The 16,858-nt window shown below is 39.3% G+C and overlaps 3 protein-coding genes across 5 annotated transcripts; all 3 read right to left on the reverse strand.

The window, feature by feature from the left end:
• Positions 1-6,107: 6,107 nt before the first annotated feature.
• Positions 6,108-7,121, reverse strand: LOC127782660 (uncharacterized). Its single transcript, XM_052309926.1, has 2 exons — positions 6,662-7,121; positions 6,108-6,546 (listed from the first exon to the last, which is right to left on the reverse strand). The coding sequence occupies exons 1-2, from the start codon at positions 6,970-6,972 to the stop codon at positions 6,489-6,491; spliced, it is 369 nt and encodes a 122-aa protein (XP_052165886.1). The 5' UTR covers positions 6,973-7,121; the 3' UTR covers positions 6,108-6,488.
• Positions 7,122-9,470: 2,349 nt separating this feature from the next.
• Positions 9,471-12,819, reverse strand: LOC127783373 (organelle RRM domain-containing protein 2, mitochondrial-like). Its single transcript, XM_052310634.1, has 4 exons — positions 12,644-12,819; positions 11,638-11,706; positions 11,445-11,551; positions 9,471-9,866 (listed from the first exon to the last, which is right to left on the reverse strand). Exons 1-4 carry the CDS (start codon positions 12,765-12,767, stop codon positions 9,741-9,743), a joined length of 426 nt encoding a protein of 141 aa, XP_052166594.1. The 5' UTR covers positions 12,768-12,819; the 3' UTR covers positions 9,471-9,740.
• Positions 12,820-13,853: 1,034 nt separating this feature from the next.
• On the reverse strand, positions 13,854-15,953 carry LOC127782332 (multiple organellar RNA editing factor 9, chloroplastic-like). Of its 3 annotated transcripts, none has more exons than XM_052309492.1 (5): positions 15,540-15,953; positions 14,897-14,994; positions 14,739-14,804; positions 14,469-14,645; positions 13,854-14,384 (listed from the first exon to the last, which is right to left on the reverse strand). In XM_052309492.1, the coding sequence occupies exons 1-4, from the start codon at positions 15,887-15,889 to the stop codon at positions 14,470-14,472; spliced, it is 690 nt and encodes a 229-aa protein (XP_052165452.1). In that variant the 5' UTR covers positions 15,890-15,953; the 3' UTR covers positions 13,854-14,384; position 14,469. The 3 variants fall into 3 exon arrangements, with proteins under 3 accessions (XP_052165452.1, XP_052165451.1, XP_052165450.1); XM_052309491.1 differs by having other exon boundaries at positions 13,854-14,392; XM_052309490.1 differs by having other exon boundaries at positions 13,854-14,397; positions 15,540-15,952.
• Between the last annotated feature and the right edge of the window lie 905 nt (positions 15,954-16,858).

The raw sequence follows: 16,858 nt of genomic DNA on the forward strand, positions 1-16,858 counted from the left end.
GTCCTCTTTAAGGCTTTAGCATAGTGGGTTATATAATTTTGCAATTTGGAAAAGTTTATGATATTTGCAAGTAGGCATTAAGACAAATTATTTTTTGGTCTTTTAGAAATGGTGCCACTACATAGGCCATGTTTGAAACACTAGGAAATTAGTTGTTTCCGCGAAAATTGAACCATTTTGTAGTGGATTTTCCTATGTCCCAAACTGGACATAGTACAATAGTAAACGAGAAAAAAAATATGTCATGCATATACCAACGAAATTATGGGTTTTTTATCTTATTTCACTTTCCACAAGATTAAACAAATACATTTACTCTAAACCAAGCTAAGTCATAATTAGTTTTATATCGCATTAGGTTATGTCGCAGGTTCCCTTTGTAAGACTTCTTATAACTTTGGATCATGTTTTGCAAAATTCTATTTGTATTTTCAATTAAACATGAAAATTGTATAGTATGTTGATGTATCTCGATGGAAAGTAAACTGTTCTTAGTCCCTCCGTCTTAGAATATAGCAATCTAGGATCGGATTAGACGTATCATAGTACTACGAATCTGAACAGGGGGCATGTCCAGATTCGTAGTAGCAAGATACGTCCCATCCGATCCTAGGTTGCTATATTTTGGAACGGAAGAAGTACTTTACACCTAATGCACATTGAAAGTATGCTATAAATTCGGCTCTGTTCTTAGGCTGAGTTTGAGGAGAAGCATTGAGAAGATTAGGAAGATACGTAAAACGGTGTGAGCTATTAGAGTATGATTAATTGAGTATTAATTATTTTAAATTTTAAAAATAGATTAATATGATTTTTTAAAACAATTTCCCTATAGAATTTTTTTTAAAAAACACACCGTTTAGTAGTTCGGAAAGCGTGCGCGCCGGAAACGAGAGAAATCTTTCTCTCTATCACCTGCTGCGAACGCAGCCTTAGTTCTGTTCTCTTTTCGTAATTGCAAGAAAAATAAGTAAAAATTTACCATAATTTTTCTTTAAAAATTGGCTCTAAAATTAAAATGAATTTGGGTTATAATAATTTGTAAGAAACCATTAAGTGCTTGTTGGAATAATGTAAAATGATAACTTTGAATTCTATTCCATTTATTTTTTCCACCTCATTTCATCCATTCACTACCTTCATATATTTCCCTATACCAATCTAACATCTGATATGATCATATCACATGATCCAAACATAGTTCCAACTTCCAAGACCATATAGATCACCCAATTATCAAAAGAATCATTAGATTAATTAGCCACCGTCCAAAGCGATTTGGCAAAGAAACAGAGAGTATACAATTTTGCTATATATTTGTCGACAAATTTTCTCTCAAAAATTTGACAGATGTAATTACAGTACAATCGCAATGTAATTACACTGTAACTTGCATGTAATTACACTGTAACTATAATGTAACTTGTATGTAACTTTCAAAAATCTCTCCGTAACATGTTATTTCGGTAAAATAGAGATCGTGGGAACAAATCCTTTAACATATATGTGTGCTGTGATTTTTTTTTCCTCACCAGAATAAATCTTGTAATAGATCTAACGATTCAAAATTATATGAAACTTACATACAAGTTACACTATAGTTACATATAAGTTACAGTGTAATTACATATAAGTTACAATATAATTACATTATAATTACACCTGTCAAATTTTTTAGGAGAAAATTTGTCGACAAATGTATAGGTGTTCCCGAGAGTATATATATCCTCGAGACATGAGCTCCTGTCAGCTCCCAATGCTGCCGGTGGGGCCACCTCACTTTGCCTCATGTCAAATTACCAAACTACCCATGTCCGTTCCGGCAGTTGTTGACTTCTTCTCCATCTTCCGACATCTCGCTCCATCTCACTGACGGATGGGCCCCACAGATGTGCTGCCCCACGCGTCAGTCACAGAGATGTATAACTGTTTATTGGAGAATGGGCCGTGCCGGCAACTCCGGGAACTGTCCCATCGATCCGATTCGCCAAATTCAACTGCTACTCGTACGAATTCTTGTACAGATCCCACGTAAAAATTTTACACACTGTCACATCGAACGTTATATAAAACATTAAATATAGGTTAAAAAATAATTAATTACACATATTACGACTAATTTACGAGACGAATCTTTTAAGACTAATTGCTCCAAGATTTGACAATGTGGTGCTACAGTAAACATTTACTAATAATAGATTAATTAGGCTTAATAAATTCGTCTCACTGTTTACCTGATGGATTATGTAATTAGTTTTTTATTAGCGACCGAACACCCCATGCAACACCCTATATAATACCTAACGTGACACGCCAAAATTTTACACCTTCTATATTAAAAAACACCCTCTTAGACGAATTTAGGGGTGTTAATTTCTCTGCAGAAACAGTACGGTTATTTGGTACGGATTCAACCTAAATTTGTGTGGTTGGTTTAAGGTCGTCCATCAGGACAATATATCGAATTATTGATCGAGTAGTAGGTTTTCTTCTCTTGTTTTTTTCTCCTCTGAAACACGTTTGGTTGGTAACAATATGCTGGAAAGTCCGAGGTAGCAGATGGGATACTGACCAAACAACACCTGCCTCGATCACTTCCTCCATCTTTTGTCAAGAACTGCATCGTGCTACTCTCTCCGTTTCAAAATATAATCATTTTTAAGTATAGTGTCAAATCAATCAATTTTAACTTTGACTATTAATAAAAAAAATCAATCATGTAAAATTGATATTACTAGATTTACATTAAACAAACTATCACATGTATAAAACTCTTTTTATTTAAAACATCTTATTTTTATAAATATTGTTAGTCAAATTAACATCTCAAATATTATATAGAAGTCCAAAATACCTATATATTTTGGGACGGAGTGAGTACTGTACTAGGTATGTGTGTAGGTCTATAGATCAAATATTTTGCTCTGCGAAATTATGATAAATTGTTGGGTTTATTTGTAGGACAGGTGATAGAAACTAGTCATTCCGCCTACTAATTAACTCATTTTAACAGATCTAAATTTCTCAACTCAAACTTAATTTATACTAAAACTCTTATAAATGCTTATATTCTGGAACTATAAGTGGGTTATTTGTCTTACTTATTTCGAGCTTATTTATTTATGGTGTGGGTGTGGTACATATAATGATATTTTCAATTCGGTAGCATGAGTTAGTCAGTCTCGTACTGTCAATTTCTTTTTCTTCAGAAAAAAATAATGCACGGCCAAATTCTATGCCACATCTTCCCTCGGGCAAAAAAATCTTAAGAAACTTCTATTTTTAGATAATAGAAATGGGTTGCATTCTCCGGCATCTGCCCATGGACACACAGCCAACAAGATTCAGAAACTTCCATACCACAACTAAGGCATGAAGGATTTAAAATTTAAGAGGGTGAAAGTTTATAATTTATAACTTAAATATGGGTTGTCTTTTCTTTTCTAATAATAAAAATGGTATACATCTCCAGCCTCTACCATTGGACACAGCCTGAAGCTTTGCCAACCAACAAAACACCCTAGTTAATCAAAAGGACTTAGCTAGTAAACTTGACCTTATCAACAAATAAGGAGGAGGTAGATCTAGACAGAAGAAGGATCAACAAATTCCCTATAAATAGCTTAGATCAATGAGTATATATATGGTCACCAAAGAGTGTTAGCTTGTATGTAATCTCAATTAATTAACCAATAAAGATATGGGAGGAGTATATGTGTTGGGAGCAAGGTCACATGGTGATTGCAAGTACTCAGATGTATGTAGTGACCGTGCTCACATGGCCATGCGTGAATTGTGTAAGCCACGCAACTGACTTGCTTCAACATATATACATATAAACCAACTATATATATAACTATATGTTCTCACATGTATCTATGGTTCCTAGCTAGTACACTTTAATTATATCCATAATATGCTTGCCACATGTGCTTACATGCAAATTCTCCAATTCGCAATGTGTACATAAGATAAGATCTTGAAAATTATTTAATTGATTGATTTTTTTGCCAATAATGTTTGATTGATTATCTCCATCAATTAAAGTGGCCGAAATAGGTGACCTGTGAGTGTGTTCAAATGTACAAGGACCATGCATGCCTTTGCCTATATGAAGTAGTAGACTGACTATAAGAAAAGAATATTAATCATCAAATTTTCATATCGTTCTTTAATTTCAAACTGATTTCCCAATTTGTGTGCATGTCGTTCTTTCAATTCAGAAATTAATTATTTCGATCCTTGTCTGCCGGCAGCCCAGCACCACTAGCTAGCAATATATAGTTAGTGGCTAGATTAATTAGTGCTTTGATATCTTTTGATGATCTGTTTGAACAAAAAATATTTATAATCCATTGGAATTTGTTGGGAAACGATCTCGTTGCAGTTTATTATCACAAAAGCTAGCATGCGTGCATGCAGTGGTGCTTCTAGACAAGTAGTTAAACTTTCACATGAATTGTGCAGCAAAACTGGGAATTGCAGGTTTATTTCGTTGTCTGATGATATGATGCGATCACGGGGAAATGATGAAAATTAGCTAGCATCATCAGATGCAATTCTGACGCTGACGCTTAACGAGAAAAAATAGATTTTATTAGCATTCACTGCTGCACTGTAGCCATGCGTGAGCAGAATGGAATCTATGGGTGTACTACTCGATCACACATTTTGTGTGTAATCCGTTGCTTAATCATGCTCTGTATTTGCTTTTGTCAAATTCACAAAACATTTTCCTCACGAACACGCTATAGGATTGCACGTCAATATATAAACAGAGTTTTATTACACAACCCAACCAGCCAGACAGTCGTTACCGGGGGACCAGGAAAAAAAAGAAAGAAGCAGAAAAAACTGCTAGAGTAAAAAACTACAAAAGAAAAGGTGTTGCTCCTATATATAGAAAGGAGGATGGCGGTGGAGCCCCATTACACTTTCAATAAACCCTCGAAAACAGCGGTGCCAGCGAAAGACCACAAACGAAAGAGAGTAATCGAAAACCCTGAAGTTTCGCTCCTTCTACAGCTGTCAAAGAGATCAAGAGGATAGGGAGTCGAAACACACGGTCGAGGAGGATAAAGTTGGCATGGACCCAATTGCAGCCCAACTAGAGCACGGGCTAGATTTGTTGTCCTCGAGAATGTGTGCATAATAATAACATGGAGTTAATTAAGGGGTTTCATTTTCTCATAATCCCTTCATCCGTGATTACTTTCCAGTTGCAGCGTACGTAGGTATTGTTCACATACTCATTAATATTGTGATTAGAAAATTCATCTTGTTCAAATATAATTAATAACAATGTAAGCTCAATAAACCTCAAAGTACAGGGGTAACTGCGAAAGAGCATGTAAACTAGTGGTTACAAAAATCTTAGTAGCATCTTAGGTCCTGAGTTCGACTTCTTGGGAGTAATTTTTTCAGAATTTAACGACTTTGTGATTTCAGTGGTAGGCGACAGATAAGCGAGACACCTATGGTGACTTCGTCAATCTCTAGGATGGATTTGCAACCCGAAATAACTTCAGAGTCTAACTATAGGTAGAGATGCCAAATCGATGAAAAATGAAGAAATCGGCGAAGGATTAAAAAATTGATCTAGAAATGCAGAGAAGAGATTAAGAATCTCTGATATACTGATACAATGATTAAAATTTCAGGCTATGTGGGTATTAAGTAGGTTATGCATCTGAGTCATTTTCGCGGGAATTCTAGTACCGTGGGTTGTTTAATTAGCTTGCAGCGGAATCACATGCATCCTATTTTTTTTTATCAAAATTCATACACACTTGTGCCAATTTTTTCATATAGTATACATATATATCTCGAAATCTCGAGGCAAATAAGCTTGCTCAAGCAAATATATATCTTGGACAAATCGCTACTCCCTCCGTCCCAAAATAAATATAGTTTTGCATTGTTCATGTCCAACGCTTGACCACTCGTCTCATTTAAAATTTTTTTATGATTAGTATTTTTGTTATTATTAGATGATAAAACATGAATATTATTTTATATGTGACTATTTTTTATTTTTAAAAATAAGATGGATAGTCAAACATTGGACAAAGAAACCCACGGATGCGCTTATTCTTGGAGAGGGGTAGTATTATAATTTAATTATCACCACTATATATACATATATATACATTGACAATCATTTTGTACATGACATTTTTACACACCATATGTCCATTTATATCAAGATATTCGATTACAAGACATGTTCATGCATCAATTGTGATGTTAATTATGACGTATATACACTATATACAACACATGCAATTCCATATTGTATCTATCAACACACACAAGTATATTAATTACATACAAGTAGCTAGAGATCGATCACCATTATTTCCTGGATTCATATATATAAATCCTTAGTCCTGCAGTAAGTAGAAAATAATAGTCTATATATATGTTTGATACAGTTCGCCGTCGCTCTACTTTTCGTCATCATCGCCGGCCACCCGACGCCGCCGCGTTCAGAAGAGGAACGCCGCCGGCGCAAACGCCGGCATGGACACCGCCGTCTCGATGTGCCTGGGCTCATACACACACACAATCCATGGATCATCAGAAGCTTGCAAATCATCAATGGCGAGATAGAGAGAGAGAAATCTGGAGAGAGATTGCATGTAATAACGTAGCTAGCTACCTGTATTCATCGCTGTGTGCGCGGGGGAGAACCCTGGCGGCGGACCGGCCGGCTCTGGCGGCGGCGGCGGAGGCGGGGCGGCGGAGCTTGGCTGCTGCGGCGTCGGCGGCGCCGGCGGCGCTGTACTCCTCGTAGATGTCACCGAGCGAGGGGCGCCACTGCGGCGAGCCGCCGAGGGACCTGGCCCTCCTCCGCCGCCTCCTGGCGGCGGCGCCTCCGTCGCCGGCGGTCGCCGCCGGCAGCGCGGCGGGCGGCGCGTCGTCGATTGGTCCAGCACGGCAGCCGCAGGGCACGAACGACAGGAGCCTCATCAGCTTCCTGCGCACCCTCCCCTCTATCTTGCCCTCCCTCTCACTCTCTCTAGAAGCTCTCTACTCTCTTAAGCTTTCTCTCTCTAGGAAGAGAGAGAGATGTATGCTCCTATTTACAGGGATGCCCGGGTGGCCAGGGCTAGCTACCTGGACCTGGAGTGTGTGACATGTAAGGGGTGGGAGATTTATAGGGTTTGCGGATGTGGCGAATGACTGAAATGTCCCGGGGTCGGGGTCTAGTTCAAGGGTATACCTTCAGAAAGCGAGATGGGACGAATGCCATGCACGGAAGGGAGATTGTTTTTCTTTTTGGAGGAAAATGTGTGTAAAAATGTTTAGTTGTCGATGTTGATATCTAGCTAGGTGTTTTCTTCATTTGCGTGGTGCATGTATGCGCACCTCGTCAAGTGGCTGATGGTGAGGCGTAGAGGAAGTGGTGTATCACGTCTTTGTACCAAGCATATAGTACAAATGTGTGTGCATTATTGTGGAGATTGTAGGTTCGAATATATATGTTAGCATTGTTTCTACGAACGTATGTGTGTAGAAAGCACGAGGGTTTCTCTGTTACTCTCCTTTCTCCAAAATACTAATACCGTCCTAAAATATAACAACTTTTGACTTGTCCAGATTCATAGCTAAAAATGCTTATATTTTAAGACGGAGAGAGTAGTTATCTTTCTAGGATTTAAAATGTCTTTTAAAATATTTATTACTCTATAGTACTACTTGTCTCATCAAACATCAACATTTAAATTTCTTTACGTTCTATCCCAGCCACTTTGAATAAGACGAATCATCAAATGTTACATGGAAATCAACAACATCACGTCTTTTGGGATGGAGGTAGTAACAAATTATTCATGAGAATTTTTCTCTTCCACGATTGAAATTCATTTCTTCCTAATCCAGCCTAGATGGCATACTAACATTTTCTGAGAGCCCCTTCCAAAAGCCAGACCTAACAAAGAACAGCATGATATCTATATAGAACGATCATTTTTTTTAAGGATAATCATGTGCATGCAATGCAATGTCCGGTTGTTTTTACTCACCGTTAGACACATTTATTATAGCAAACATTTATTAGAAGATAATAAAAGGATACTGGATTATTATTAGTTGACAGAGGCAGCAGAGAGAATCGCAAGCAACAAAGGCGTCGGTAGCATCACACGTTGCGCGACGCGATGGCTTCCCTGCGTCGCCGGGCATCTCACCGTCATGTCTAGTCTGCATCTACTTACCCGTGAGAGCAACCCCTGTGGCAACCATTCATGGCAAGCTCAGGCCTCAAGCCCTCCAAGACTCCTCCCAATGATCGTATCGTCATCGACCTCCATCACCTGATCGGTGCTGAAGACCGACGACCGATGAATCGGATCCTGATCATGTGGATGATCAGAATCCGATTCCTTCATCCTCGCATTTGTTACAAAGGAGGGTTTTCCACATAAATCTTCGTGGTCAGGTTAATCGCGACGACAAGGACTGTAGATGGAGCTCTACCTCAGGAACTGTAGATGCTTCAGTGTACAAGTGGTCAGATATTATGCTGCCACGAGCGATCCTGATCATGTGGATGATCAAAATCCGATTCCTCTATCCTCGCATTAGTTATAGAGGAGGATTTTCCACGTAAATCTCCGTAGTCAGGTTAATCTTGACGATAAGGACGATAGATGGAGCTCCGCCTCAGGAACTATAGATGCTCAGCTTGGGTGTACAAGTGGTGAGATATTGTGCTGCCACGAGCGTGCGATGGCGAGGCGTCGCCGTCGGTGGTGTTGACGATGGCGGTCGCCACCCGACGCCGCGCCGGCGGCCATGGGAACGCGTGAGGAGGCGCCGGCCGAAGAGGGGAAGCATCCATTGTTACAGGTGGGCAAATCAGCAATGGTAAGAAGAAGAGGCAGTCATGAACAGTGTAGACTGCATCAGCTGGCACCACCAAAAACAACTCATGATCCAGGCAATAACTCCGAAAATAATGCACAACTGAAAATCTCAAATCAAAGAAAGGAATAAAATGTGTTCCTGAAATGCCAGATTGTGACTGTAGGTACACCAGTGAAGACGCCGGCATCAAGAGGAAATTAGTACTGCATCTAGGGCACAGGTGTACCAATGGTGAGAAAAAAAGACAGGGAGATGCACAGTTGCAAAACCACATCTGGCAAGAAAAGGATAATTGCAAAATCAAATGAAGTACAAGAACAGAACGCAATATGTAACAAGTGCATGCACTGTTGATCACGAATGAATTGCACTGTGCACAGATCAGCTTCACCGTCGCTGTCAGCAGATCAGGATTTTGATCAAGGAAAATTCAGTTGTACCTTGTCATGTATAAACGTGTTATTCTGAGCAACGAGTCATTATCCAGTACATGAGCAGCACATGCCACCAGCTGATAAGGGCTACGACAATTCAAATGAAAGGGTGACTCCAACACAACCAGCACCTCATGAGTCAGGACAAGCAAGACATGGGGGTCATTATTAGCAAAGGTTTGAAGCTGTTCGTGTCCTGTTGCGCGTTGATAGTAATATTGTTTGGTCCATATTCAGTTTGACAAGTGCTTCTCCATGCGGAAACCATGGGATGCAAGCAAACGACCACTCCAACACGATAAGAATATTGGATCGGAAACTCTGTTCACACCTGGAACAATATGGTATAGCGATAAACTAAATATAGAATCAATAACTTGTCGATCCGCTGTGAGCCCCACGGCCAGATAGAGGGCCCCAAGATTGTATCTTCATCTACTGTGCACCCCAGGAACTGGATGGAGGGCCCCATGATTGTTGTGGCTGTGAGTTCATTTCTGGTTGCTGCGGTGGTGTTCTGGGTCTAGCATATTCAGCAAAAATAACCCATCCATCGAGAAACTGCATAGAAGCAGAGATATATCAGAAAAAACCTGTGCATTATGATATACTGCAGCAAGGCTCTAAAAAGAAGCCCAAAATGGTCAATGATATTTTCACCAGTTGCTTTCAGAGTATCTAACCACACCAAATAAACGCTTCATTTTATTTTCACTATGGTAGAAATTAGTAGACTGAAAAAATAAATAAATAATTGAGAGCTCAGCCATTCAAGAAAGCATAAATTATAGCATGAGGGTCATGTGGGCAATAGTTAGTGTATCACATACGTAATTTTCTTACATTATGTGTGAAGTATTGCTTTGGTGCCACAAGAATTCAAGAATGAATTAAGAAAAATATGGAGTATCATTGCTAATGAGGAAACATACTGAGTAAAATATTTTAGTATCTAAATATAAAGCAAAAATAAACCCAAGATACCAGAATGCAAATTTGTATTAAGATTCTAAAGACAGTGCAGAACCACCAGTTCACGATTTTTGTTGAAGAAATCAGTCCAAGCATGTCTGAGTACGGTTCATGATTTGCCAGTTGCAACGAAGCAACACAAGTCACAAGTCACAGAGATAACATGTAAGAAAACAATGTAACTATTATACTTGAGCATTAAAAGGTTAGTGTATACCTTAAAAATTACCACAGAAATTTATCAAGATATCCAGCATCTAGCACAATACAAGCTATATGAAATGAGTGCATGAGGATGATATCTGTGTTCTTAAGAATCTTGCACATAGTAATTCTGGATTATTCACACATAATTATTTTTAAAATAATGAACATTTTTTTTTTGCATTTTTGTTCTTCAGAGATGAGCACAACAAGAAAGAATGTGTGCAAAATATATCAGAGTTGAATTGTGGTGAGACCTTAGGTAGTTAGCAAATTGTGCTACCAATATATAATAAAAAAAACTTACACATGAACTTGAAAAGTGGTAACACATGCCCTGTCTGCTTGTGCAAAACACAAAGAGTAAACCTGAGTGACCACGATGCTCTCAATTTCAATCTCAGGATAAAATGTCCAGAAAAATGTGATGCCTATGATGTCCACCCCATAGCATGTCCAAGTTATTAAATAGTACTACTATAGTATTGCACAACGAACATACGCTCACAGTTTCTGGTCAACTAGGATGCAAATATCTATACTTCGGTACTGTCAAAATGAGATACCTGAATAATTCTACAACATATTTAGTTTGAAATAGTCTGTTGACAAAGGGTGCCTAAGCAGGCTCCCTGGGCTCTACCTACCTCTCCAACTTGTCCTGCTTTCTCTGAATTCCACATAATCATATCAATTCTGTGTATATATTAACTGCCTATGCTCCAATACAAAACTAGCTTTCTTACTGTTTCCGCCTTTCCAGTGGCAGCCAGTGAAATTAGGCAGTTCTTGTATTAAAATTTTTAAAATGAGGCATAACAAGTAGAGAGGTAAAGTCATATATTCTGCTTATTGCATCATGGGAACTGATCATTATATAAACAGTGAGAGTTCAACACAAGAGAATTGAGGAAAAAACAACAAATCCTAACAACAAAAATGATATGAAAGTATGAAACATACCTTTCCATCCATTCCTTCTATTCCTTTAGCTGCATCCTCAACTGTAGCATACCTTACGAAGCCAAACCCCTTAGAGAATCCAGTGACACGATCTGTGACAACTCGAGCTGCAATTTGAAATCAGATTGAAATAGAACTCAGTGTCTTGAAATACAAAGGATGAAAGGAATGGCTGCATTTTAAGCAAACATACCATGTATGACTTCCCCAAACTTTGCAAAAGCTTCTTTAAGCCCATCTGTTGTTGTACGCTTGCTTAAGCCTGCAAACAAGGATGCTAAGATGGGAGTCCAGAGATTGTGTGCAACAAGGCTCAACATGCAAGGAAGCATCCAAAATGGAACAACATTATTGAACTTTAAATTGTAAGACGGTAAAACAGGGAACTGGTGCTAGCTTTAAGTAGGTCTGATAATAATATGGAGTACAAGCTCAGAAAGCTTGCACACATTTTGTCACTACAGATAAGGAATTTAGGTCAGAGCACCATAAGTAGACAAAATTTAAATAATGTTTATTAAGTGATTGTCCATTTCCTCAGTTCCCGCAGTGAATTTCCTTGTGTCGAGCATGTAGAATCAAGCAAGCAGCAAGTGTGGAAAACGCCGAAGACCTGAGCTTATTGGGCATGGACTCAATTGTTCGTAAAACTAATTGAATCAAGTTCCATGAACAGAAGGTGGAGGGGTACGACGTTTGCTATCATAATCTGAACCAGCAAATCCAGCAATAGGTCTCTTTCAACCTAGGCTGATGTACAGCTGGTTCATCGGTCATTCCACCGGCGTCCTAGATCCGTCCTATATCCTATATCCTCCACTAAGTAACAAACTAATATATAGAGGAGCAGTCAGTATAAAGTTACATCTAGAAACATCAAAAGATTATACTAACTTCACAACATATCAGTATCCACTATATGTCTTACTACCATATGATCTTATCTCCCCTGATTTTGCTCATATGAATCAAGCAGCCCAAATCCATCAGACATTGAATTAGTACTAACAACATATATATACATACTAGTATACTCTAATGTTGCTTTTGACCGCCCAAAAGTGCAACCACCATGAGATCCTCTAAATTAAGCCATCCTAGATCATCCACACGACCGAATCGGGTACGGCAACGCAACGGGAGCACTTCTACGGCCGCCGCCCAAGAAGAGGGAGAGAGAGAGAGAAAGTGAGGCGTACCGGAGATGAAGAGGTTGGGGGAGGGGTCGGCCTTCGGGGGCGGGGTGGGCGGCTTGGGCGGGGAGAAGGCCGAGATGGAGAACATGCGCCGGAATCCGGACCTCGCCGTAGCCGCCGCCGCCATCGCCGCCGCCGGATTTCGAAGGTGAGGCGAGACGCTAGGGATTTGCTTCCTCTCTCATCTTTGGGGTTTATGGGTTTAGGTCATGGGACTGAAATGACTATAATGCCCTTCTCTGACACTAGTATTAGCGGCGAGATTATTATGATAATGATTGAAAATTTGTTTCTGTTGGGGGAAAAAAATCTCCTCAGATGAATTTGCAGTCTGACATGATGTGTTGCAATTTGCGGTTATAACAATTTGATAATCAAGATGAGATTTAGTCAAATGTTTGAAATTTTTAACATTGAATACCTCTCAAAGGTTATAGTTAAAAATGGCACGAGTAGATTTTGTCTTGAAAGGTAGAGTAGTGTCATAATATCATAGATTTCAAAAATTTTGTCTATGGGTTTAGGTCATGGGGCTGGAATGACTATAATGCCCTTCTATTGATAGTAGTGTTAACAACGATATTACTTAAATAATTGAAAATTTTGTTTCTTTTGAAAAAAAAATCCTCACATGAATTCGCAAGTTAACAACATATTTTGATTAGATACTCCATTCGATTGTATACATTTGACATTTAAGATAAAATTTGATCAAATATTTAAAACTTTGACAACTGAATACCTCTCAAATGTTTATTTTTTAAAAAAGAAGTAAAATGGTATAGTATATTGTCTTAAAAGGTAGAGTAGTATCATAATATCATAAGCTTATTAGATTTTATAAATCTGTTTTGATATAATATTGATGATTAAAGTTTTAAAAGTTTGACTATTTTTTTCTCCTAAGCATTAAATATTTATAACCAGAAGGAGAAGCGTTTTAGCAATTTTTTTGTTTCTTTTATTTGAAACTTGTAAATAAAAATCTATTTGCAGCTTTGAACTTTTGAGATAAACGGAGAGCTCTGGACTACAAACTAGGACATTTTACATGTTTAAAGCTTCCGCTATCTCTCTCTTGGACGAAAACCACATTCATTTCGGTTACATGTCATCTACACGTCACTATAATTTGCCATCTCATCACAGCCTTGGAGATCATGTGGGCTACCATTTCAACTGAAGAATATTTAAGTACTAATAAAGACAGCAATGAAGAAGGCATAACCATATTATATTGAAGTATGACAATTCACTCATCACATCCACACAGCAACAGCTTTTCAATCTCACTTCGATTCAATGGTCATCCCAAATTGCAAGTCTCAGGCTCTGAGCAGAACAAATGCCAATACAAAGGCCAAAAAATCAACTTCAGTTCAAGAAAGCTCACATGGATAAGGATCAAGAAATTCCATACACACAAACCAGCAACACAACTACTAGGTAGCAGGGTAACACAAGAAAAATATCACTAGATATTTGAGACAGTAACATTCTTAGATAGATCAGAATTTCCGTCTTTTGTCACATTCAGAGGTCATAGTCCACCCAAAATATCAAGAATGATGATGATCCACATGATCCAAAATTCCAAATGCAGCCTGCATGAATCGCTTGCACAGCTCTGGATGATATTTTGGGTTGAGGATAGATTTGTCTGTCAGAGCTTTCCCGTATGCGACGCCAAGTGGTAGAATTAGCTAGTAAGCAAGTTCTTTCTTTCCATTACGTGGATGAGTGCCTGCAAAACTGACCTAATAACGATTTTAGATCAATTACACAACAATCTATAGCTAAGGGTTGTTTTTTTGGATTGCATTTCTACCTCATGAAGAAGAGGCTGACTCAGGCTGAGCGGTCTGCTGCCTTGGTCTCCTGCTTGCTGGGGGTCCATCTCTTCGCCTTTCGTACCGTCTGCTTTCATATTTGGATGTCCTCCGCTCTTTTGGTTGGTAGGTTGGGTAAGTGCATGGAATTATCTCTCCGTTTATGTATTTATCACCTGAATTGTGAAAGGATTGAGATTTTTTATTTAAGAAGCAACAACTAATTGATTATGCAAATAACCAGCTGCAGACAATAATGTTGAACTAACCCCCGTAGTCTTTGTTCTTGACATCGATGTAGGAATCAGGAAGCACCCACAGAACGCCGGGTAAACCTACAGGTAATAGAACAATAGTTTGAACCAGGGCAATCCAAAAATGTTTAGACTTGGTTAAATACTGAGGCAACCAGTATATTAGCAAATACCCTTGAACTTCTCTGATGTTTCCTCGTCGACAGTGCACTGGAAACCAGTGTAGGTGGTTGTGCTGAAGGCATACATGTTCTTCTTGGCTTCCTCCATGCTGTGATTGCAAACATATGCTCAGTATCAAGAAAATGAACTAAAGGCAGAAAATTACAAAACTGTAGGCCTGGTTTATAGTATAGCAATGCTGATTTCAGACATAGCACCGATGATAACTTCACCAACGTGCAGTGACCAGCAAAGAATACCTAAACAAATAATCAACCATTCCTTGTGTTTACGCAAGAAATTTTAATCCTTGTGAATCGTCAAGCATAAACTGTGCAACATATAGACATGTCTACCAATCTACTACACACTTGTTTCTTCAACGAATTATCATGCAAAATTTGCAACCACCTATAGAATGTAAAGCTTTTTTACATTTTACCAAAAACGTGCGCTCCAATTAAAATTTCGACTATCATAATTTACAATCGAAACAAATTTATTATGTTTGAGTGAAGCATGAAACAAACATTTCTCTCGAGATTACTCTACCGACTTAGTCAGTCAGTCCTTGCAAATTGGCAACCAAACTAGGTGAGTCAAAGAGAGGTGGAGATCTTGACAATGAGGATGAGAAATTTTACATAATTATACCTGCCAAGGACGGTGGCGAGGGTGTTGAGGTAGGTGTCGATCATCTGCTCCCGCGTCGGGGCGGGGTCCTTGGGGAACTCCATCACGATCAGCCAGTGGTTGTAGTCGCACCCGGGGAGCAGTATCGTCTCCCTCTGCTCGCTCCCCGTCCCCGCCCCCGCCGCCGCGGCGACCACCGGCTGCCTCGCCTTCCCGCTTCCTCGCACAGCCAGCGTCGGGAACGCCGCCGCCGCGGCGGTGCGGGGGAAGAGCGCGGATGGTGCGGCGGCGGAGGAGGATGGCTTCGGCGCGAGGGCGAAGGCGAATGCCTGCGCGGCGGCGGCGGCGGCGGTGGTCGGGAGGGAAGCCATGGGAGGAGGCGCGAGAGTGGGGAGAGGGAGAGGTTTACGAGTTTGGGGATAAGGTGGGAAGAAGAAGAAGAGAATAAAAAGGGAGAAGAAGATATTTTTTTTGTGAGGGTTTTTAGCCTCCTCTTTAGTGGGCCGGGCCGGGCCGGGCCATTTTCGGCGTGGATTTATGGGCTGTAATGTGTGGGCTCAGATGGGCTTATGGAGGCCCAATTGTGACGGTGATGGAATAAGTCCCTCATTATTAGATCCAATCGGTTTTTTTTGGTTAACCAATCACTTTTCGGGTTTTTTTTCAGGCGAGGTGGCTATCTGTGTTTATTAGCGGCCAGAAGAATAATTATGCTAAAAATTAGGATACATTATGAGAAATAAAACTTGTTAGAAGAGAAGCAAATGAAACACTTTCATTAAAAAATTCTCGAATTAGGATACATTATGAGAAAATGAAACTTTCTTAGAAGAGAAACAAATGAAACACTTTCATAAAAAAAATTCTCGGCACTTTTAAATGGCGATTTAGCTTCCTGTAGCAATGACATGTTTGATCATGCAAGATTACTGATATGTAGGTCAGAGGAGGATAAATACTCATCTTAGAATCTTGGATCAAAATTTACAATTATAAGATCACTGGTGCCACAAAAGTGACAGAAATATAAAACTTAAACATAAATTACAGAAATGTAGCTGTTGAATTCCATCTCTTTTTGTGTGTGTGTGTGCGCGCGCTCTATAAACAATCAGCAGTGTTTCAAAAGCAAAATGGGTCTGCAGAAATGTGTCGGCAACTGAGCAACCACACATTCACCATGATGACCAAGAACAAAAAAAGGGCAGCAACCCGAAGTGAATGGCAGAAAACACTAGAGATGATGTTCAACTTTCAAGCAGTAAGAAGTCAAAAGCATTTGACCCATTCACTACAAATCAGAGATGCAACAAAATGCACATTCATTTCAGGAAAAAGAA

Source organism: Oryza glaberrima, chromosome 8 (assembly GCF_000147395.1).
Source record: "Oryza glaberrima chromosome 8, OglaRS2, whole genome shotgun sequence".
Classification (NCBI taxonomy): Eukaryota; Viridiplantae; Streptophyta; class Magnoliopsida; order Poales; family Poaceae; genus Oryza; species Oryza glaberrima.

Bases quoted from the DNA above. Each gene is read 5' to 3' on its own strand.
- LOC127782660 (XM_052309926.1), bottom strand. From the start codon at position 6,972: ATGAGGCTCCTGTCGTTCGTGCCCTGCGGCTGCCGTGCTGGACCAATC. The intron at 6,547-6,661 runs GTAGCTAGCTAC...GTATGAGCCCAG, and splicing joins GCACACAGCGATGAATACAG to GCACATCGAGACGGCGGTGT.
- LOC127782332 (XM_052309492.1), bottom strand. From the start codon at position 15,889: ATGGCTTCCCTCCCGACCACCGCCGCCGCCGCCGCCGCGCAGGCATTC. The intron at 14,805-14,896 runs GTATTTGCTAAT...TATTACCTGTAG, and splicing joins AACATCAGAGAAGTTCAAGG to GTTTACCCGGCGTTCTGTGG. The intron at 14,646-14,738 runs GTTAGTTCAACA...TTCACAATTCAG, and splicing joins CAAGAACAAAGACTACGGGG to GTGATAAATACATAAACGGA.
- LOC127783373 (XM_052310634.1), bottom strand. From the start codon at position 12,767: ATGGCGGCGGCGGCTACGGCGAGGTCCGGATTCCGGCGCATGTTCTCC. The intron at 11,552-11,637 runs GTATGTTTGCTT...TTCAAATTGCAG, and splicing joins GTTTGGGGAAGTCATACATG to CTCGAGTTGTCACAGATCGT. The intron at 9,867-11,444 runs GTATGTTTCATA...GCTTCTATGCAG, and splicing joins TAGAAGGAATGGATGGAAAG to TTTCTCGATGGATGGGTTAT.